This window comes from Scleropages formosus, chromosome 3, assembly GCF_900964775.1.
Source record: "Scleropages formosus chromosome 3, fSclFor1.1, whole genome shotgun sequence".
Lineage (NCBI taxonomy): Eukaryota > Metazoa > Chordata > Actinopteri > Osteoglossiformes > Osteoglossidae > Scleropages > Scleropages formosus.
Genome location: NC_041808.1, coordinates 29,508,192 through 29,528,334, shown reverse-complemented (window position 1 = coordinate 29,528,334; position 20,143 = coordinate 29,508,192). Strand labels below are relative to the sequence as shown.

Genomic DNA, 20,143 nt, shown 5'->3' with positions numbered 1-20,143 from the left:
GGTACATACCTGTGTGAGCAACTTTTCTCTGTGATGAAGATGAACCGCACGCAGAAGTCGTCTCACTGATGCACACCTCCACTCTATCCTGAGAGTTTCCACAGCTCAGAACCTATCCCCAAACATGAATGAACTTGCAGCCAAGAAAAGATGCCAAGCATCTGGCTCGGACAAAATGGCACGAGAGAGCAAACTCGTCAGCATAATTTTAGCACAAGGGTTTTAACGTTTCCCTGTGTGCTACTGTATGTGGTATATAATGTTAAACAGTTTTCGTTGGATATGTGTTTGATGTGTAAGAAGTCTGTTTAATGTTTGTCACTGATTAGGATGTTGGTAATTTGATGATGTGTGATGTTTGATAGTTGTAAAATGTTGTATTTAATGTTTAATGTTTGAATGAAGGGGTGCGGTGGCGCAGTGGGTTGGACCACAGTCCTGCTCTCGAGTGGGTCTGGGGTTCAAGTCCTGCTTGGGGTGCCTTGCGACGGACTGGCGTCCCGTCCTGGGTGTGTCCCCTCCCCCTCTGGCCTTACGCCCTCTGTTACCGGGTAGGCTCTGGTTCCCCGCCACTCCGTATGGGACAAGCGGTTCTGAAAGTGTGTGTGTGTGTGTGTGTACTTTTCCTGAAATCAAAACACAGTTTTATTTGAAAGATTTGCAAATTTTCCATCAGCTTGTTCATATTTGAAATATTCTCATTTTGCTTGAAGGTATTGTTAATGAATTTTTTTTTTTTTTGAGAAAAGTTATTGTAGTCTGGCGGGGTGCGGTGGCACAGTGGGTTGGACCGCAGTCCTGCTCTCCCGTGGGTCTGGGGTTCGAGTCCCGCTTGGGGTGCCTTGCGACGGACTGGCGTCCCGTCCTGGGTGTGTCCCCTCCCCCTCTGGCCTTACGCCCTGTGTTACCGGGTAGGCTCCGGTTCCCCGTGACCCCGTATGGGACAAGCGGTTCTGAAAATGTGTGTGTGTGTGTGTATTGTAGTCTGGCTGTTCAAATTCACATTTCTGTTTAAATCAGTCATTTTTAAACTGTTGAATAATTGGCCCCTTCTGTGATTGAGTTTGACACCCCTGCTGTAGTTTATAGCCTGTTTCAGATATGTGCTGGAAGGGCAGTCTGTCTGAAGCATTGCTATTACATTTATTGACTTAGCAGATGCTATTCTCCAAAGTGACTTCCAATGAACTCTATGTAGTGTTGTCAGCCCACACACCTTATTCACTGTGGTGACTTATGCTGCAAGAGACACTACTTACAAGGAGTCACTCATCCATACATCAGAGGAACATACTCACACACTATGGGGGAATCTGAACAGCATGTCCTGGGACTGTGGGAGGAAACCCACGCAGACACGGGGAGAACATGCAAACTCCACACAGACTAAGCAGGGATCGAACCCACGTTCTCTCGAACCCCTCAGGCGCTGTGAGACAGCAAAGCTGCTCGCTGTGCCGCCTATTATTTTCGGAGAATTCTTTAGATTTTTGTTTTCTCACTTGATAAAATTAACTGACACAATAATATTGTATACAATTTATTGTGCATGTGCTATAGCAAGTTTTTGAGTTTGATGACATTAATGTTTAATTTTGAAAATTTATTAAATATACAGAACCTCTGCAAAAGCAGTTCTGGATGTCCTTTTCCTGGAAAGTTATTTTTGTCACCCTTGTGGTTGTATATTTAAAACGTAAGATGCAAATTGGTTTCGTTTATAATCCAACACGCAAGGTCAAAAATGTAATTTTTACAGTTATATATAATTAATTATACATACAGTGGGGGTGCGGTGGCGCAGTGGGTTGGACCACAGTCCTGCTCTCCGGTGGGTCTGGGGTTCGAGTCCCCCTTGGGGTGCCTTGTGACGGACTAGCGTCCTGTCCTGGGTGTGTCTCCGGCCCTACGCCCTGTGTTACCGGGTTGGCTCCGCGACCCCGTATGGGACAAGCGGTTCTGAAAAAAAAAAATTATACATACATTTTCGTTATTTTTATAATGCGCTTTTCTGTTATGATAAATCTGTGCTTTCCACAGTACTTACATTTGTGCTTAGATTTGTTTTCGTTCGGGCTCATGTTTTAACTTTTTTAACTAGAATTTTCATGGGGAAATTCCCAGGACAGTAAATAACGTAATACACTTTACCGGACTATAAATCAAACACCACGCCGCCGCGGCGTCGTTGCAAGCTGCTATAATTAATATTAAAATTCGGTCGCCATCTCCGCATTGTCTTTGGACGGGGTTCTTATTTAGGGGCGTGATCTATTCAAATTACAATGAGGCTTCTGATCAATGACGTACTATCAGACCACGGCGTGGAGAGCATTTCGATTGGACGATGGTACCTGGTCTCAGGACATCAACAGCCAGGGTTTCACCAATCAAAAATTCCCCTTGTTCCCCTGGTGTGTTTGTAAATGACGTAATGAGTGGAAAACAATATGGCTGACTTTAATTTCTAAATGGCTGTAACAGTAGCCATGAAAGGCTCTTCGGGGCATTTTGAGTAATTTTACTCATTTTCACCGACTTACCATACTAACAGTTTGTTGATAAATCTAGATTTGGTCCATAAAATTAGAGCGGAAGGTCTTCGGATTTTATTTAACTCGCGGTAAGGGTAAATAATATCCCGTTTGCTCCGGGACTCGAGTGCCGAGGATGGACGGTGGGGAGTACTTATCTACTATGGACAACATGGACCCGACATTGTCAGAACTGGGAGATGAGTTCACCCTGGGTGACATCGATGGTGAGTACTATGTTCAGCAACATTCAATTGAATTGTTGCTGGTCGAAGAGATCCGACTGCTTTCGCGTCGAGGTGAGGGTGACTCGACTTGTTTAGTTGACAGCCGATAAGAGCGCGTGCACAGCATTCCGTAACGCCGGGCTACATTCAGGATACTGTGTGTCTGTGTGTCCGCGACAGTCAGCTGTCCTCTCTCTCTCTCGCTGCCTTTCCTCCAGACTCCATCCATGGGAGTCACTTGCGCTGGTCGCCGTTCATGGTAAATTGCGTGACCCGAGTACATTATTAATGCATTAAATTGTTAACACGTTGGTTCTTTCTGTGTGTGACCCCGTACGTGAAGCAGTTTGCGGGCGAGAGAGTGCAAACGCCTACACAGAGACGTCCATGTTACGAACAGCAGCGGAAATCCCGTAGTCAAGTGTCATGACGTCACGTGTCGCGCAGCTAACCGGTAATCTCGTGGTGGTAACGTGTCGCTCCGGTGTGTAGTACAGCTACGGGCCCGGCTGCCTTAAGTGGTTAGTTAATTATAGTGCCTGGCTGGTGTAGCTACCCGCTTTTCACCCTTAAATATAATTTTCATTTGTTCACTTAGCTCACGCTTTTCCAAAAGCAAGTTGCAGTTACTCTGTATTACAGTTATAAGCTTACAATTTGTTTACCCATTTATACAGCTGGGTCATCAAAAATTAGGGTACTAGTTGCCTTTTCTCAGCTGGAGGTGAGATTCGGACCTCCGACCTTTGGGTCCAAAGGCAGCAGCTCTAACCACTGTGCTATACCAGCAGCTGCCCCTGTTTTCTTGGACACGACAGAAAAACACAGACACGCACACACACACACACATTTTCAGAACCGCTTGTCCCTTACGGGGTCACGGGGAACCGGAGCCTACCCGGCAACACAGGGCGTAAGGCCGGAGGGGGAAGGGGACACACCCAGGACGGGACGCCAGTCCGCCGCAAGGCACCCCAAGCGGGACTTGAACCCCAGACCCACTGGAGAGCAGGACTGCGGTCCAACCCACTGCGCCACCGCACCCCCCTAAAAACACAGACACTGATTTGTAAACTTGCTGTGAAGTTGTGGATATTTACCTGTAAATGTCTCATTTTGTTCCTGACTTATTGAGTGATGTTACAAAAACTAGCCTAGACTAGACTGTCCCCCCGCCAGTAGCGCTCCATCGACAAATGTCTCCCCGTTACCCCCTCCCCGAGGTTCTGAGATGTGAGGAGGAGGCATTCGCATGTTGTTCTGCCCGGAGAAGTGTGCTGCCTGCACCGCCTCGCTCTTATTTTTGTCAGCTCCCCTGCCTTTCCTTCTGAAATAGGTGCTTGAGGTGGACACGACACAGTGAAAGCACATGGCCATCGTAGTGTGACAAAGACCAGGCAGGTGGCTTCAAGTGTAGCAGGGGCTCTTATGTCATTCCTTACAGTGGCAAATGTACAGGAAGGAGGTTTGCCAATAGGATTCCTGCGTGTAACATCAGTGACGTATTTTGAGGCGTATCCTGTTCCTTTGAGAATTAGGAGGTTGTCTATTGGGGGGGGGGGGGGGGGGGTGCAGTGGCGCAGCGGGTTTGGCCAGGTCCTGCTGTCTGGTTGGTCTCGGGTTCGAGTTCCGCTTGGGGTGCCTTGCGATGGACTGGCGTCCCGTCCTGGGTGCGTCCCCTCCCCCTCCGGCCTTGCGCCCTGTGTTGCCGGGTTAGGCTCCGGCTTGCCGTGACCCCGCTCGTGAGCGGCGGCTTCGGCCAACGTGTGTGTGAGGTTATCTGTTAACATTTAAACCCGAGTGTGTTCACGGGGGGCGGGGCATAGGTGAAGATAGACCAGGGCTCTGAAAATAGAGAATCAGAGTAGGGAAAAGGGACACAACAGAATGTCCTTGTTGGAAGTGTTTTAGATTTAAGGATTGATATCTCGGAGATGTGACACACTTGGCACTGGGTATGTTTTAAAAACCAAAAATAAGCAGTGTTGTTTAATATTAGCGTTTTTTTTCTATACTGTGGACTCTGTGAACTTGTTCTTCAAAACTGTATGCAGGCGGTTCTTCCTCATCTGCTTCCTGACCGAATGACTGCGGTGTTGTTACATAAGCTGTTCTCTGTGAAATCCCCGGTGAGGGGTACAGCGCTGTGCCTTTGTCCCGCGTGCTTCTGTATGTCTGAATGTGCTGGATACGGTTGATGGCTATCTCGATATTTTTTTCCTGAATGTCAGCGTCTGCTGTGTATACACAATACGAGCAGGACGGTGATTTGTGAGAGGTGGCAGGAAATGGTTTAGATTGAAAACAATCAACCTGGGCAGGACGTGTGGTCTCAGAAATCCTCACGCAGCAAGCATTTTTGGCCCGCGTGTGTGTGTGTTTGTTCGTTCATGCAATGAAGGTTTTCTGTTGTGATGGTGACCTTGACCCATTCAAAGCGCTGAACGTGGTGAGCTCAAGGCTGCAGTTTTTGTAGCCAAAGCTCTGAGCTTCCCACACTGACCGCAGCATGTGCTTTTGCCAGGTAACCCCACAGACTGACGTCTTTTTCACACAGAAACATAATCGGTGCGATTGAAATAAATCATATAATAAAACAGGTATTTCCATTTTTTTGCAGTCTTCTGTTTTGTGAGACAAGTGCTGATAAATAGAGATGCAGTAGGCTTCCAACGGTGATTTTAACCTCATTTTTTTAATTTAATGTTTATTTAGAATTGATTTTTATCTTAATTTAAATTGTATTATTGACAATTTAAATCTAATTTAAATATCCACAACAAAAGCATATGGCATAATTGGTCTTCCTCACAGCTCATTGACATACTTGTATTCGAAGCATGTTTGTCTCCAGCTGGTAGTAATTTCTGCGGCCATATTAAATACATCCTCCTGTTCACAGCAATGTTTACATCTTTGAGATATTATAACTTTGATGTGAGTACTGGTCTACTTTGAAAGTCCAAATTTTTATTTGTCCACAGTCCAGGTGAATGTAACCACACTGACTGCATTGGTAAATTTCTGTTTAGCACGATGTTCAGTTTTAAATATCTTTTTAAGGTTTTACGGAGGCCATGTTATTTTTTTAGTATAACTTTGAAATGGAATTCCACATCAGAATAAGTAATAATAAAAATGGTAAGAATTTCTCTAAATAATTTTGATTGCGATCAGACTTGTAAATGTACAGATGAAATTTGGCCAGTGGCACAGCAAGTAGCGCTGCTGTCTCACAGCGCCTGGGTGGAGCGAAAGGGTGTGGGTTTGATCCCCGCTCAGTCTCTGTGGAGTTTGCATGTTTTTTGCATGCTCTGGTTTCCTCTCAGTCCAAAGACATGCTGTTCAGGTTCCCCCATAGTGTGTGAGTGACAGAGAGTGTGTTCCACTCGTGTATGGATGAGTGACCCAGTGTAAGTAGTGTATCTAGCAGTGTAATTTACCTTGGTGAATAAGGTGTGTGGGCTGATAACGCTATGTAGAGTTTGCTGGAAGTTGCTTTGGAGAAAAGCATCTGATAAATATATAAATGTAAATTATATTAAATGCACCTGTAAGAGCTGATTGTTTCGGAACGTTTCAGTAAGTGAAAAATATTAGTTTTGCGAATTTATTTTGATAGAAGCGGTGCCATTGGAAACATGGAGAACAGCTTGTGCAATGATCAGACAGCTATGGGTGTTGTCACTGGGCTAAATGAGCTGGAACCAGCGCCATGGAGTCTGACTCCGAGGGACTTTCTCGGTGTTCCTGAAAGCTGATCATTGTGTGAAGAACAAGACGTTAAACCAGGTCTCTGCCCTTGAGTTGCTTCGGTCCTGTGGGCTGGAAACTGTGCCTCGGTTCCTTCATCTTTCTCTCTCTCACACACAAACGCACACAAAGAGCATATTAATTGAATGAATTAACAGCAGAACAGCACTGGGTCACAACACTAGAGATGAAAATAGTATGCAAAAAAAAAAAAATTGCAAATGAGTACATAACACCAGGGTATAAGGTTACAACCTATAGTAGAGGTTCTTATGTAGCACTCTAAAAAGTTGTGAAGAGATGACCATATCTTTCAGGATTCATTCAAATTATTGTGCAAATCAAATGTTAACTTTTCCAGCAGAAATAGGATAATAAGGGAGTGACAATAAAATGCATTTCCTTTCCAAAGGTGTACCAGTACTCAGCCTACCTTCCATAACAAAATTGGGGTTGAGGTTTAATATTGTCTCCTTCTATATTTAATATGGGGCGTGGTGGCACAGCGGGTTTGGCCGAGTCCTGCTCTCTCGTGTGTCTGGGGTTCAGGTCCTGCTTGGGATGCCTTGTGATGGACTGACGTCCGATCCTGGGTGTGTCCCTTCCCACTTTGGCTTTCCGCCCTGTGTTGCATGGTTAGGCACCGGTTTGCCGCGACCTCGCTTGGGACAAGCAGTTTCAGCCTGTGTGTGTGTGTATTTAATACTGAAGGAGCCAAGTCAAATGTTTTTTTTAAAATCTTGTCAATAGTTTCAGTCAAGAAACTGTGTTTAAGGCAGTTAAAGTGAAATAATAAGGCGAAAAGGAACTAAAGCAAAAATTATTTTCCGTGTTTTGAAGGTACATCCTCATTATTTATGTTACTCGTGCACGTTTTCTACGTATTTCAATAGATTATCCCAGAATGTACAGTAAATTGTAGATCTCAGTTGTTTCTAACATTAAACAGTAAGTTGTTTACTAAGTATTTCATTAAATACAGTATATTTTGAGGCACAGTTCAGTACATGGGGTATTAATGTGGGCTACACTGTATCAAGACTATTCTGGACTGTTTATCTAGAAAATCTATGGCTGATGTCCCTGGCATTACCCTTCTCTGCCTACAGAGATGCTGCAGTTTGTCAGCAACCAAGTGGGCGACTTCCCTGATCTTTTTGAAGAACAGATGTCTTCAGCTTCGCTCCCAAACGCCGCAGGCTGTCATCCATCCTCCGAAAGCTCCCCGACGTCCCTGGCCGCCCTCGCTCCTGCAGCCCCTCCCCTGACACCACCTCAAACGCCCGTGCAGGCGTTGTCCCCCACCCAAGCCCAGACCCGGGTTCCGCCCCCTCTCCAGCCCCGACCCCAGCCCGTCCAGCAGGTGGCACCACCACCGCAGCCCCAAGCTCAGTCCGTCCAGGTGCAGAGCGCAGCGGTCCCCACGGTGCAGACCCTTGGTGTCCAGGCTCCGGGCTTCCCCATGCAGGCCCATGGACAGCCCCTGCCGGTGCAGACGCAGGCCCCCACCGTCATGTTTGCCCCCACCCTCACGAGTGCCTCTCCGTCTCGATTCATCCAGAACTCAGTCATCTGTCACCAGAGCCCAACTCCCAGCTTCCAAGGTAAGCTGAGGCTGTCTCTTTTAACAGCTAATGAACTTACTTTCCATTGTTCTCTGCCATGTCTTTATCATTTCTCATAGGATTCCAAGACACTTGGAAACTGTTGTAATTTATATTTATGTGAATGCTGTTTGTATTAAAAAAAACCTGACTCATTTTATCGCCGCTCACGAATGATTTTGGCTTTCTTCATTGTATTATAAATGTGTGCTCTCCTGCTTCTGCAGTTCTCCAACCACAGATGCAGAGTATTGTGACATCACCGCAGGTACAGCCAGTGGCCATACAGCACCAACGTGTCCTGACACCGGCTGGCCAGACCATACAGACTCTCTCCACAGCGCCCACAACGGTACACACTGTGTCACAGCAAGTGCAACAAGTCCCTGTTAGTACAACTCTGGTTCTGTGGCCTAAATGTCATTGTATTTCTTGTGTGTTTGCACATTAGTGAGCGAACTGCCACATGTTGTGTTAAACCAATCTGACATATTCACACTTCTCGAATCTACGTTGCTGACGTATTCCTCTACTTGTGTGTTTTGTTAAATGGTTGTAAACCCTGTGCTTCTTTTCCACTGTGTGGTTATGTACCATATTTCTGTATCTGTGTGTGAAGGTTTTGGTGCACCAGCCCCAGATCCTGAAGACTGATTCCCTGGTGTTGACTACTTTGAAACCTGATGGGACCCAGGTCCTGTCCACTGTGCAGAATCCTGCCGGAATCACGACTCTGACCACGCCCATCCAGACAACAGCTCTACAAGTGCCGGTAGGACCTGCTCTCCCCTTTTTGTTTCTCTGCTTTCAGTTATGCTTGTCCTCCCCAACTGTCTGGCTATGTCTGTGTGCTTGTCTCTCATTCCTTTAATTTGTTATAGGCCGTTGTCATTCGTCCGGTGTAATATTTCTGTCTTCTGCATTTGGTCTAACGTTTTGTCTTTGTGTTTTTGTAGACTTTGATGGGTGGTAACATTCTTACCACTGTCCCAGTCATGATGGGGGGTGGAGACAAACTGCCGATCAAGCAGCTGCCATCTGGAGCCTCAGTCAGTGGAACCAGCGGCAGGACAAGTGTGGACCAAGGGCCTGGACTGGGTGTAGGACCCGCGCCAGGCATGAAGGAGGGTGAAAGGAGGACCACTCACAATATCATTGAGAAGAGATATCGATCCTCCATCAATGACAAGATCTTGGAACTGAGGGACCTGGTGATGGGCAGTGATGCCAAGGTGTGTCATTGGGGGGGTTGGTGTCAGAGAAGAGCCAGTAATTTTTGGAAGACTGATCTTAAAGTGACTTAAATCACCATTCAGTTGGTGTTTTTGGGATAACCATGTGTTTATTCTCTATAGTAACTGTAATAGCTCATTTTACATTCATGTGATTTAATGCAAATGTTGCCTGTTATGAATAGTTGTGCCAAGCTAACAAGTGGGTGCATTGTAGTTGTGCTTAATTAACTAATGTGTATGTTTACTGTGTAGATGCACAAGTCGGGAGTGCTTCGTAAAGCTATTGACTACATCAAGTACCTGCAACATGCCAACCACAAACTGCGACAGGAGAACCTGGCCCTCAAGATGGCCAATCAGAAGAACAGTGAGTTCAAGGACCCTGAGCCTGGGTCTTCTGTCATGTTGACTCTGAAGTGTACAGAGATTTTCACAATCCACATTTAACCAGCCAGTAGTTCTCTTTGGAATGAATAGCTGTTGTCTACTCTCAGAAGAGTCTGGCCACCTGGTTTCTACCAGGCTGTTATCTAACAATACACAGAACAGTATGTTATGTTGGAGTGTTTGTTGAGGCCATACTGACTGTCCCCTCTCGTCTGTTCCAGAGTCAGTGTGCCTGTCTGAGGACATGGAGATAAAGTCAGAGGTGGTGATTATGTCACCACCAGCCTCGGACTCGGGCTCAGGATCCCCTCACCAGTTCTCACCGTATTGCATCGACTCGGAGCCTGGGAGCCCCCTGCTGGAGCATGAGCAGGTAGGGTTTGTTAGAAAAATATGTACACCTGACATGAAAGGTCTCTATGGCCCAAAACAGCCTCAATACATGATGAGAAATAACACTGGTAATTTAGTGGAGGAGTGACAGTGCCCTCTTGATTCTACAGGTTAAAAGCGAACCAGACTCTCCTGCCTCTGTGGGAGTGATGGACCGCTCCCGCATCCTCCTCTGTGCCCTCACCTTCCTCTGCTTGTCCCTGAACCCCCTGCCCTCACTCCTTGGACCAGAAGCACAAGGTGGACCTGAGTGGACTGGGCCGGGGACCGGACATGGGGCTTCCAGAACAGTGCTCGGCTTCTCTGGTCAGACACAAAGCTTTGGTAAGGATTTCTATGTTATGTGCTATGGTTTGAGTAACAAGCACCATGGGGTAGTATTAGTTGTTCTGTTACTAAGATGTTAATAAGATGGTAATACAGTTAATGCTTGGAACAACAGACTGTATGGGGGAGGTATTGTAAGTTGTTCTGAAAATCCATTGTTACCGACGTTTCATATTTTTGTGCACTATACATGTATGCTCTGTGTGTGTGTATGTATGTATGTCTGTCTGTATTTATATATATATATACACACATATACATTCATTTAAACTAATTTTTATAGAGTGCTCTTATATAGTAATACACAGCACTGAACAAAGGATCAGGAGACATAATGGATAAAAGGTTAGTTACACATTAAATTACTACAATAACTAACTGGTTGAAGCTATAACTTAAGCCAAGTGGCAGTGCAGGAAAGGAAAACATTAAAAACTTACAACAAAAAGGCAAGGGAGGGAGAAAAACCTCAGTGTCTGAGTGCCAGTAGCCAGACATTGTATATTGAAAAACACTTAAGCAAACTTATACAGGCATTTCTAAAGTTAGTGCAGTCACTAGAAACTAATCAGTTAATGATCTGATATTCTGATATGCTGGTTTTGGCCATGGCTTGCAGTTTTCACCTTCCATTGACATGGAATGCTGGTGTCGTGGCAGGTCTTGTCAGAGCAATAATGATGCTCAACAAAAGAGAGGGTTAGTAACTGACAACATAACATTAAAGTGTATCATACTAAAAGACAACACATAGAGATACAGCAAACAGGAATCTTGTCAGTAATGATGGATTTGCCAAAGCGAATAGATGAGTTTTTTTTGCCTGGATTTAAAAGCTGAGACAGATGGGGCAATCCTGGAGCTCTATAGCTATAGGCACGCCCTCCTACTGAAGCCATATTAATCACAGGTACTTTAAGGTAACCCACATTCGATGAGCAAAGACAGTGTTCTGGATCAGCGATCTCACTAAGGCAAGGTGGAGCAATGCCATTAACTGTCTAAAATGTCAAAAGTAGGATTTTATGAACTTCTCTAAACTTAACCGAAAGCTGATGCGGTGATTTGTGAACCAGTGTTATATGGTTGTACTTCCTAGTTCTTGTAACTGTTCTGGCAGCAGCATTCTTTATTAACTGTAGCCTTTTTGTAGTCTTGTATCTCTAGCCCAATAAGAGTATTGCAGTAGTCCATCCTGCTCAAAACAAAAGCATGAATCTGATTGTCAACATCCTGCCTATATAAAAATTGCCTTAGTTTAGCTATATTTCTCAACTGAAGGAAACACAACCTAGTCAGTGTAGCAACATGGGACAGAAATGACAGGTTTATGTTCAATAAAACACCCAAATGTTTCATTACACATTCCATACACTTAAAACTCAATCCGTGAGTATTAAAAGCTTACTGATGTGATTGTGTTTAGGGTTGCAGTAACACCGTCCACTACAAGTTTATCCACACTGAGAGACTAAAAAAAATTACTCATCCATAGTTTTATATCAGTACATCAATTTGCTAAAGACACCACATGTAATGGGTTATGTAGTGGGTAGCATAGAGTGAAAACAATAACAGACCCAGGTTGGAACCATGAGGCACACCCTATTCAACCACAGACAAGGACTAAAGGATGCAGTTATCAGATTTTTGCACAAAATGTTGGCATTTGGATGAATAGGAACGGAACCGCTTCAGAGCAGTGCCCGTTAGTCCAACCAGGTACTGTAATCAAGGCTTCTGAATAGGATACTATAGTCAACAGTATTAAAATGCAGCTCAAGTCCAACACCACAATAACTGAGGTATGATCAGCGTCACATAAGAATATCATTAACATCATGGGTTAGAACCATTTCAGTGTTATGCCCATGGTGGAAACCAGACTGAAACATATGATAATTTAAGGTATTTTACAATTTGGGAAACTACAGTCTTCTCTAAAATTTTCAAAGTTAATTATATATCTTACTGGCCAGGTTCTGAGATGGCATAAAGGAAACCCTTCAGTTGGGGTGTAGACCATCACAGCTGAATAACTCAAGCCTTTCCCAGAAATCATTCCCACTCCCACTGTTAGCAAAAGATATATGATTTTAGCAACACCACATCTCCAACTACCTGTTAAGACTTCAATCTACTGTTAAATGGATCCCCTATGAACAGTCTAGGCAAAGAACCAGACACTATTAGATTCTGACACTCCCTTATGGATTTATTACGCATAGAAATGAAGTGAGTATTTTTAACACCTTGGACTTTTGGAAGCAAATATAATTTCTACCAACATTTAGCATTGGAATAGATGGATACCTTGTTGTTGGCCATAGAAGACACAGGCCTCAGTGTCGGGAACATATGAAACACTTCACCTTAACCCATGTGCCTTTGTGCCCCTCCTCCAGTGGTGTGGCTTTGGTGGCTGCTGCCCTGGGTGAGCATGTGGGTGCTGAGCGGTGTGGGGGCTGTGTGGGGCTGTGTGAGAGTCCTGTACCTGTGGGAACCCGTCACCCCCCTCCATTCGCCCAAGTCTGTCTGCTTCTGGAGACACCGCAAACAGGCTGACCTTCAGCTGCTGCGGGTAAGTGGGAGAAAAATTTACCTGGGAGTCTATTGTGCCTCCCTTCTGTTTCTACTTTGTGTGGGAAAGGTGGGACATATTCTAGGGATTTTGAATGCCTTTTTTCTGACATTACAAGGTACATTTGTCCTGTGGTCTCACCTTGTCCATTTTGTATTGATTACAATCTTATTTTTTCCTCCCCCTTTTCTTCTTCAGGGTGATTATGCTGCTGCAGCCACTAGCCTACAGACTTGCTTATCTGTCTTGTCCAGGGCTATCCCAGAAACTCGTTTTGACCTAGTTTGCTCCCTCTCCTGGAATCTTATTCGTTACTGCCTGCATCGTCCTACCCCCCTGGGCTGGCTGGTGCGGCAGATCGGTGGGCGTCACAAGGAAGAGGAGTCTCAGACGAGCTCCCGGGACGCAGCCCTGGTCTATCAGAAGCTTAGCCAGCTACAGCTCACAGGTGATTTTAGCGTGCAGCTACCATATCTCTTCCATGTTCTTTACCAGTTTGTCATTACCTTTTGTCACCGCTACTGCACCTGTGCCTAGCGGTGGCCAAAGCTCAAACCAGATCAGATTTGCTTGCATAACAGCCAGTTTCTGTTAATTAGTTAATTCACAATACGGAGGCCTTTCAATTTATTTTTATCAAGCTCTTCTCATGCAGTGACACACAGCACTTTAACACAGGCATAAGGCAAGAAAAACAAATGTATCACATAGAAGACAGTTGACTACCGACTATAATAATATAGTACTTTTATAGAGTTACAAGTAAGCCTACTGGCCATGGAAGAAAGGAACAAAAACTCCCAACTGAAAATTGAGGGAGGGAAAAAAAACCTCTGGGGGTTCAAGCCATCCTGGGCGTTCTAGATTAAGTAACAGTTCTAAGGCAGTTTACAAGTAATAATGATATTGTTGCTGTATGGTATCTTGAATCCTCAGCTCAGCATGGTATGTCTTGTCCATCATGGCAGTTGGTCATCATCTTCAGGTGGCATGGGGGTGTGTCTGTGACCGCTGGCCGGCCAGCCGGCCTTCTCAGGTCTTGCGTAGGGCAACAATGCTCAACAAGAAAAAATAGTTAGTAATTTGCATTGGTGAAGAGGTGGGAAAAACAAACACAGCCAAGTGGAATTACATTTTGAGGTGGAATGCCTGAGTAAACATGTAAGTCTTTAGTCTGGATTCGAAGACAGACAGATGGGGCATTTCTCACAGTAACAGGTAGACTTTTCCACAGTTTAGGTGCTCTAAAAGTACCAGTGTTATATGGCCTTTGACTTCATAAACATTACTAAGGGAATTGTTTTGTGAAATTGCCATTTAGTGACATATTTCTACATAGAACTAGATGCAGAGACAGATGTACTACCTGGGCTTGACCCCTTAACCTTGTTTAAACAGTGTGAACCTCCTTCTCTTTGTGCAGGAAAGCTACCCCAGCATAGCAGCTTATGGGGCTTGTCCCTGTCCCTCAGTGCAGTGAACCTGAGTGAAAGCGCCCAGGGGAAGGTGCCCCCAGCACAGCAAGCCGAGATCTATGTCACAGCGGCAATTGCACTCCGAACCACACTGGGACACCACCTCTCCTACCTGCCGGTAAGATCTTAGCCCTCTCTCTGTGTCCCACCTTCCACTATTTCTTCCTCACCCTTGACTTGTTGTCTGTCATTGTCTTTGTGTTCTGCTGTCTTTCCTTCCTATCATCTTATTCTTTGGTTGCCACCAATAGTGAATGTTGGCTGGCAGATTTGTCAGGGTCACTTTCCAAATGGTTTATCTTTTAAATATTTATCCTGCAGCTTTTCAGTCCACACTTCTCTGCTCCTTCAAATCCAGGGCTACCTGCTGAGTTGTGCTGAGAGCGTGGCCTGTCAGTCAGATTCCAGACAGCCCCCCGATTGGTTGCGTTGGCTTTTCATGCCACTGGCCAGGCAGTTCTTCCTGAGCTGTGATTGGTCAGTGAAATCTGGGATCCGAGACGGGGTCTACACTTCTCAGAGGGACCCAGGTAAAACCTTTTCTCCTGACCACTAACCCACTCTGTCTTTGAATGTGTCAGTAGGGTATCCACTTTTTGCCTTTGCAGTCAGTCCGCTATAATGTCACGGTTTGCACATGCTCCATAAACTTGATAAAAATTTAATACTGTTCCAGAAAGATCCCAGGCTGCATGGGCCAATAACATTCTCTGTCTTTCTTGATCTCTCCAGCCGAGCCCATTGCCCAGCTGCACCGCTGCTTCTGCGAGAAGCTGCTGGAAAGAGCAGTGCATTCACTAATCCAGCCACATGCCAGCATAGAGGCCAACAAGTGCAAGGACGATGCCGGGTACGAGACTCTTCTGTGTCCTCTTTCAGAGACAGCATGTATTTTGAATGTGTCTATGTGCTACTGAATTGTCATTCATCGCTGTACACAGAGAGTTCTCCAGTGCCTTGGAGTTTATCCAGTTGCTAAACAGCTGCACAGAGGAGTCTCCTACCCCTGCCCCTCCTTTCCCTCCTCCAGCCAATCCCACCACAGCGTCAGGTACGTGGATACCCAGGATAATCAGTATCAGCTGTCTACCATAATGTGTCTTCCAACACCATGATACAATGATACTGTACACTTGTTGTACATTTTAAATGGATAATACCAACTTAGTTCTATTAAATTGCAATTTTCTTTGCTAGCTTGATTTCATCTCCTATGCATAGTCCAACATTGTGTTGGTTACATAAGTTTTCTGTGTATACCGCTATTAATATCCACACACTTTGCTGACTGTGGTCCACAGTGCTTCTCTGTCTTCCTTCTTACGCCATGCTGACTTGTGCATCACTGTCCCTCCCCTGCGCAGTGGGAGACCCCGTGTGTCGCTGGTGGACCCTGGTCCTGAAGGCCGCGGTGCGCTGGTTGCAGGGTGATGACGTGGCAGTCCGATCATTGCTGGCTGAGGCAGAGCGCATGCCCCGGGCCCTGCACATGTTAGAGTCAGTAACCTCCAGTACACACATATGCACGTGCATCACAGTTACAGACATCCCGCCATGTTAGTGTACACACATTGACACCTTTGGACCCAAACACAGACACTGATGCAGTGCCTAATTTATTGTACTTTATGTCAGGAAGTTAGGTGATGGTTCCTTCTGTTGCAGCCACCCGCTGCCTAAGGCCGTGCTGCAGCTGTGCCGAGCCGTACAGGTCAGCCTGTCTTCCCAGAAGTCTGAGGCAACAACAGGCTCTTTGGCTCTTTGTGAGCGCTCCAGCAGCCACCTCCATGCCAGTGTCTCAGTGCCCCCTGACCAGTCTGACAACTGGCTTGACAAGGTACGCTTGGCCAAGCTGCTACACCTACTATGCCTACCCTGTGCAGCCTGCTCTCTTACGCTGTAGCTTTCGGCCGGATGGCAAAAGGGGCAGTGACTTCGCGGTCCGGGGGGGTGGCTGTGGTGCATTGTAGTTGCATTGCATGATCCTCAGCCCGGTGCAATGTGCCTTCAGTGCAGTACAGAGGCCTCCTGAAATGCTGCACACACCGCACACCACGCCCCCCCCCCACCACCCACACCCCACAGCCACCAAAGTTCAAGCAGGCCAACAGTTCCTAACTGAGTCACACTCATTTGACAGTCCTTAAATAACTAATATTCTGCTCCATTTGTGCAAACTCAAGGGGGTGGAGCTTCTCGTGTGTGACCTCTTGCTGACCCTGAGGACCAACCTATGGCAGCGAGGAGGGGGTGCTAATGGAGAACCTGGTCCCGCCCCCAGCTCCCAATTGGCTGGGTTCCAGAGGGACCTGAGTTCCTTGCGGAAGCTGGGCCAGTGCTATAGACAGGCACAGTATAAGGTACGGCAGAATTTGTTTGCTGGCATTGTCAGTACCACGATTAATTGGGGCATTTGCCGTTGATGCTGTAACATGCAGTCGGCCTTAATTTTTATCTTGTTCCCATATTACATAATTAAAACGTCATTGCTTTGCTTCTCTTAATACAAACAGTCAATAAAGAAGAGCCACTAATGACTCAGTGTTCAGCTGAGAGCCCAGGAGTAGCTTCCCCTTGTGCTTTGTGCAGTATCAGCTTTGAACGACCAGAACTGCAAACCCGCTTGGATAAAATTTTATGCTAATTGAATATAAACTCGATGATTTAATGCAATGAGACATGTGGCTACTGCTGGTATGGCTGGGAAAAACCTTTGTGAACCTTTGCCCCTACCCAGGTGTTCTTGCATGAGACAACGGTAAGGCTGATGGCAGGGGCCAGCCCCACACGCACACACCAACTTCTGGAGCACACCTTGCGGAGGCGGAGTCACAATCCTGGAAACACAAAGGGTATGAGGAAAAAATGAATGTCTAAATCTCATACTACAAGGCATTATTATTATTGTTGTTGTTGTTGTTGTTGTTGTATAAAACAGCAGTTAGAAGGTTAAGTATTACTGAACAATATAAATCATGAAAATGCATCTCTGACAAAAAAAAAAAAACTTTTGCTTATGAGACTATTTACATGTTTGCTCAAACCCAACAGAAGGTGACTGTGTGCTAGGAGAGCGGGAGAGGGCCCATGCCATTCTGCTAGCTTGCCGCCACTTGCCTCTACCACTTCTCACGCCTCCGGGACAACGTGCCCGTCTGTTGGCCGAAGCCAGACGCGCTCTGGAGCGCGTGGGTGACCGCCGTTCTGTGCAGGACTGCCAGCAGATTCTGCTCCGGCTGGGGGGTGGCACCACCATCGCTGCCTCCTGACGGGGTCCTGCAGCCCCCTTTCAAGCCACTGCCCCACATACATATACACGCAGAAACACCTTTCCATGTGTGCTCTCACAAAATCGGTGGCATCATGCTGACACGGAAGAGGACAGGCATAAAGTAGTTCTCACAATGAAGGCTTTGCATTCTCTCGTATCCTTACTTCTGGAGAGTACAGTTATTTTCAGTACACCACACCATTTCCATGTTTCCATGTCACACTGACATGTATATTTTTCACGCATATTTACATAGCTCTGGGTGTAACCTGACAGTGGACATTTTCAGTAGGGCCGCTGGTGGGACCACGGGTTAACGGGCACCTTTAGTTCTCTGGACAGCATGTAGCATTGCGCTGGGCATTGGTGCAGGCCTGAAGATGCTACATGCTAACAGTATTTATTCTTTCGATTCGCGCACTGATGCTGCCTGCGAGGTCACGTGCAGCCTTCCCACGTCTGTCCTCATGGCGCTGTGTATGTGCGTCACTGTACATATGCTGAGAACGATTAACAGAGGCTAGGGGACTACAGTGTGCCAGCTATTGCCCTTTGTGTTTCATGTCTGTCTGTTTTTCTAATTGTTCTGCTATCACACTGGAGTACGACTGGCAAAGGTCTCAGCAAGTGGATGATCCCAGGCCACGAGATGGTAGCTTCAGTGCAGCAAAGCAGTTTATCCTGCGGTGTACAAAGGACAATGTGATGCGATAATTAAATAGTGCAGAACAGAACCTATACTTAACAATCCCGTACACAGTACAGTACCTGTATATACCTACCTCACTGATGTGTAGTTTGTGTCCTGTACCGCAGTACAGTACTGTGCAAATTTAATACAGGATCTACTGTAAAGAGTTGAAATTGTGCTTTTGTGTACTGTACTTCAGCAGACCTCTGCATAGACAAATAGTAGAACTGTAGTAATTGGCTAGCAATGTGAAACGTCAGTTTTATATAGTGACTTCAGTCAATGCCCAAGTAGCAGCTTTCAATTTTCCATAATTCACACAGGCACATCCACAGTAATTCCACGTGTCTTTGTATGTATATATGTACATAGCAAGGCAGACAAGTCTTTTCTTGGAGAATTTCCATGAGATCTCTGGAGTCTGAGGGTGTGGAGCACTAGCAAAGTACTATTTCATGACATTTTTAGCAACAAGATGAAATGCAGTTCCATTTTGCAAGGAGTGGGGAAAATGGCTGCTAACAGCAAATATACTCATGGGGTTAGTGCTTGGTTTACCATCAAGAAAGGGAACTAGTCAGCCATATTCACAACCACCTACACATGAATTTCACATCCATATAAAAGGCTGGAGGGGATGAGGAATACTGAAGCTTTAAAGGCTGTAGGTTAGTTTTATGTATTTGCTTCCCCCATAGCTTGTATTTTGGGGGTTTCTTCTGGCTCACGGAGTGTTTTTATTATTACTTTAATATTTTAATTGCTATTGTACAATAATTTTATTTCTGTCACCCAAAGTTGAATTCCAAGAGAACAGTGCAAGATGTTCATTCTGGAGTTTTGTAGTTTAAATGCAACCAAGTGAACACAAAATAAAATGAATGTGGTCCAATTACATGCATTTAAATAGCCTTCTGCAGGAGAAAACATTGGGAAAGAGAAAAATTTACAGATATTTAAAAAAAAAAAAAAAAAAAAAAAAAAGGGGAGCAAAATTGCATTGCTGATGGGTCTGGTGCTGCCACATATGGGCATTTCTGGTAGCTGGAGAGCTCACAGGTGCTCCAAGTAGCAGCCTTGTAAGATTTACATCTTGAGCTTAATCTGGTAAATGTACTTTTTCTTGGGGTTTAGAATGAGAGAGCAATGTTAAGCAAACTTCAACCCCTCCTGCTTAAGCTAAATTCTTTTTTTGGAAGCTACTAGCTACCCAATGATCAGTGTATTAAAATTAAAATCTACAGTCACTTGAATCCTTGGTTACATCTAGTTTGCGTCATGATCTTAGTGTTGTGCTACAGTGAACTTTTTGATTTTAGTGCAATGTATAAATGTTTTATTTTTTCAATATTTTATTTCTGGCTTCTGTGTTTATTTGGATTTTGTTTTTAATAAAAAAATTACAGTGGACAGTGTGTCAGTTTTTTAATGTCAATTGGTGAATCACCACACATTGTAAAATTTCATTACAGTAACCCCTTAATGTCACCAAAATGGCCCCATCATGTAGTATGGCATGCCATGGTTATATAAACAGTATATATTCCTATAAAAACAAAGCATCAGATGGCCCATTGGACACTGTATTTATCCAACTGTGGCAGCATTTAAATCCTGCCCCGTACCTGATAAAGTGCCATCCCTTATCTCACTACTGAGATTCAT

The 20,143-nt window shown here is 45.2% G+C and overlaps 1 protein-coding gene across 4 annotated transcripts; it reads left to right on the top strand.

Moving 5' to 3' along the window:
• Nucleotides 1–2,444: 2,444 nt before the first annotated feature.
• On the top strand, nt 2,445–19,839 carry srebf2 (sterol regulatory element binding transcription factor 2). Of its 4 annotated transcripts, none has more exons than XM_018738433.2 (19): nt 2,445–2,761; nt 7,624–8,118; nt 8,346–8,470; nt 8,738–8,890; nt 9,075–9,350; nt 9,606–9,720; nt 9,962–10,113; nt 10,244–10,457; nt 12,866–13,041; nt 13,240–13,489; nt 14,465–14,634; nt 14,875–15,046; nt 15,249–15,366; nt 15,458–15,567; nt 15,881–16,013; nt 16,182–16,353; nt 16,700–16,876; nt 17,254–17,368; nt 17,568–19,839. In XM_018738433.2, the coding sequence occupies exons 1-19, from the start codon at nt 2,671–2,673 to the stop codon at nt 17,783–17,785; spliced, it is 3,432 nt and encodes a 1,143-aa protein (XP_018593949.1). In that variant the 5' UTR covers nt 2,445–2,670; the 3' UTR covers nt 17,786–19,839. The 4 variants fall into 4 exon arrangements, with proteins under 4 accessions (XP_018593949.1, XP_018593948.1, XP_018593951.1 ...); XM_018738432.2 differs by having other exon boundaries at nt 8,346–8,506; XM_018738435.2 differs by lacking the exon at nt 2,445–2,761 and adding an exon at nt 4,641–4,716 and having other exon boundaries at nt 8,346–8,506.
• The last annotated feature ends 304 nt before the right edge of the window (nt 19,840–20,143 follow it).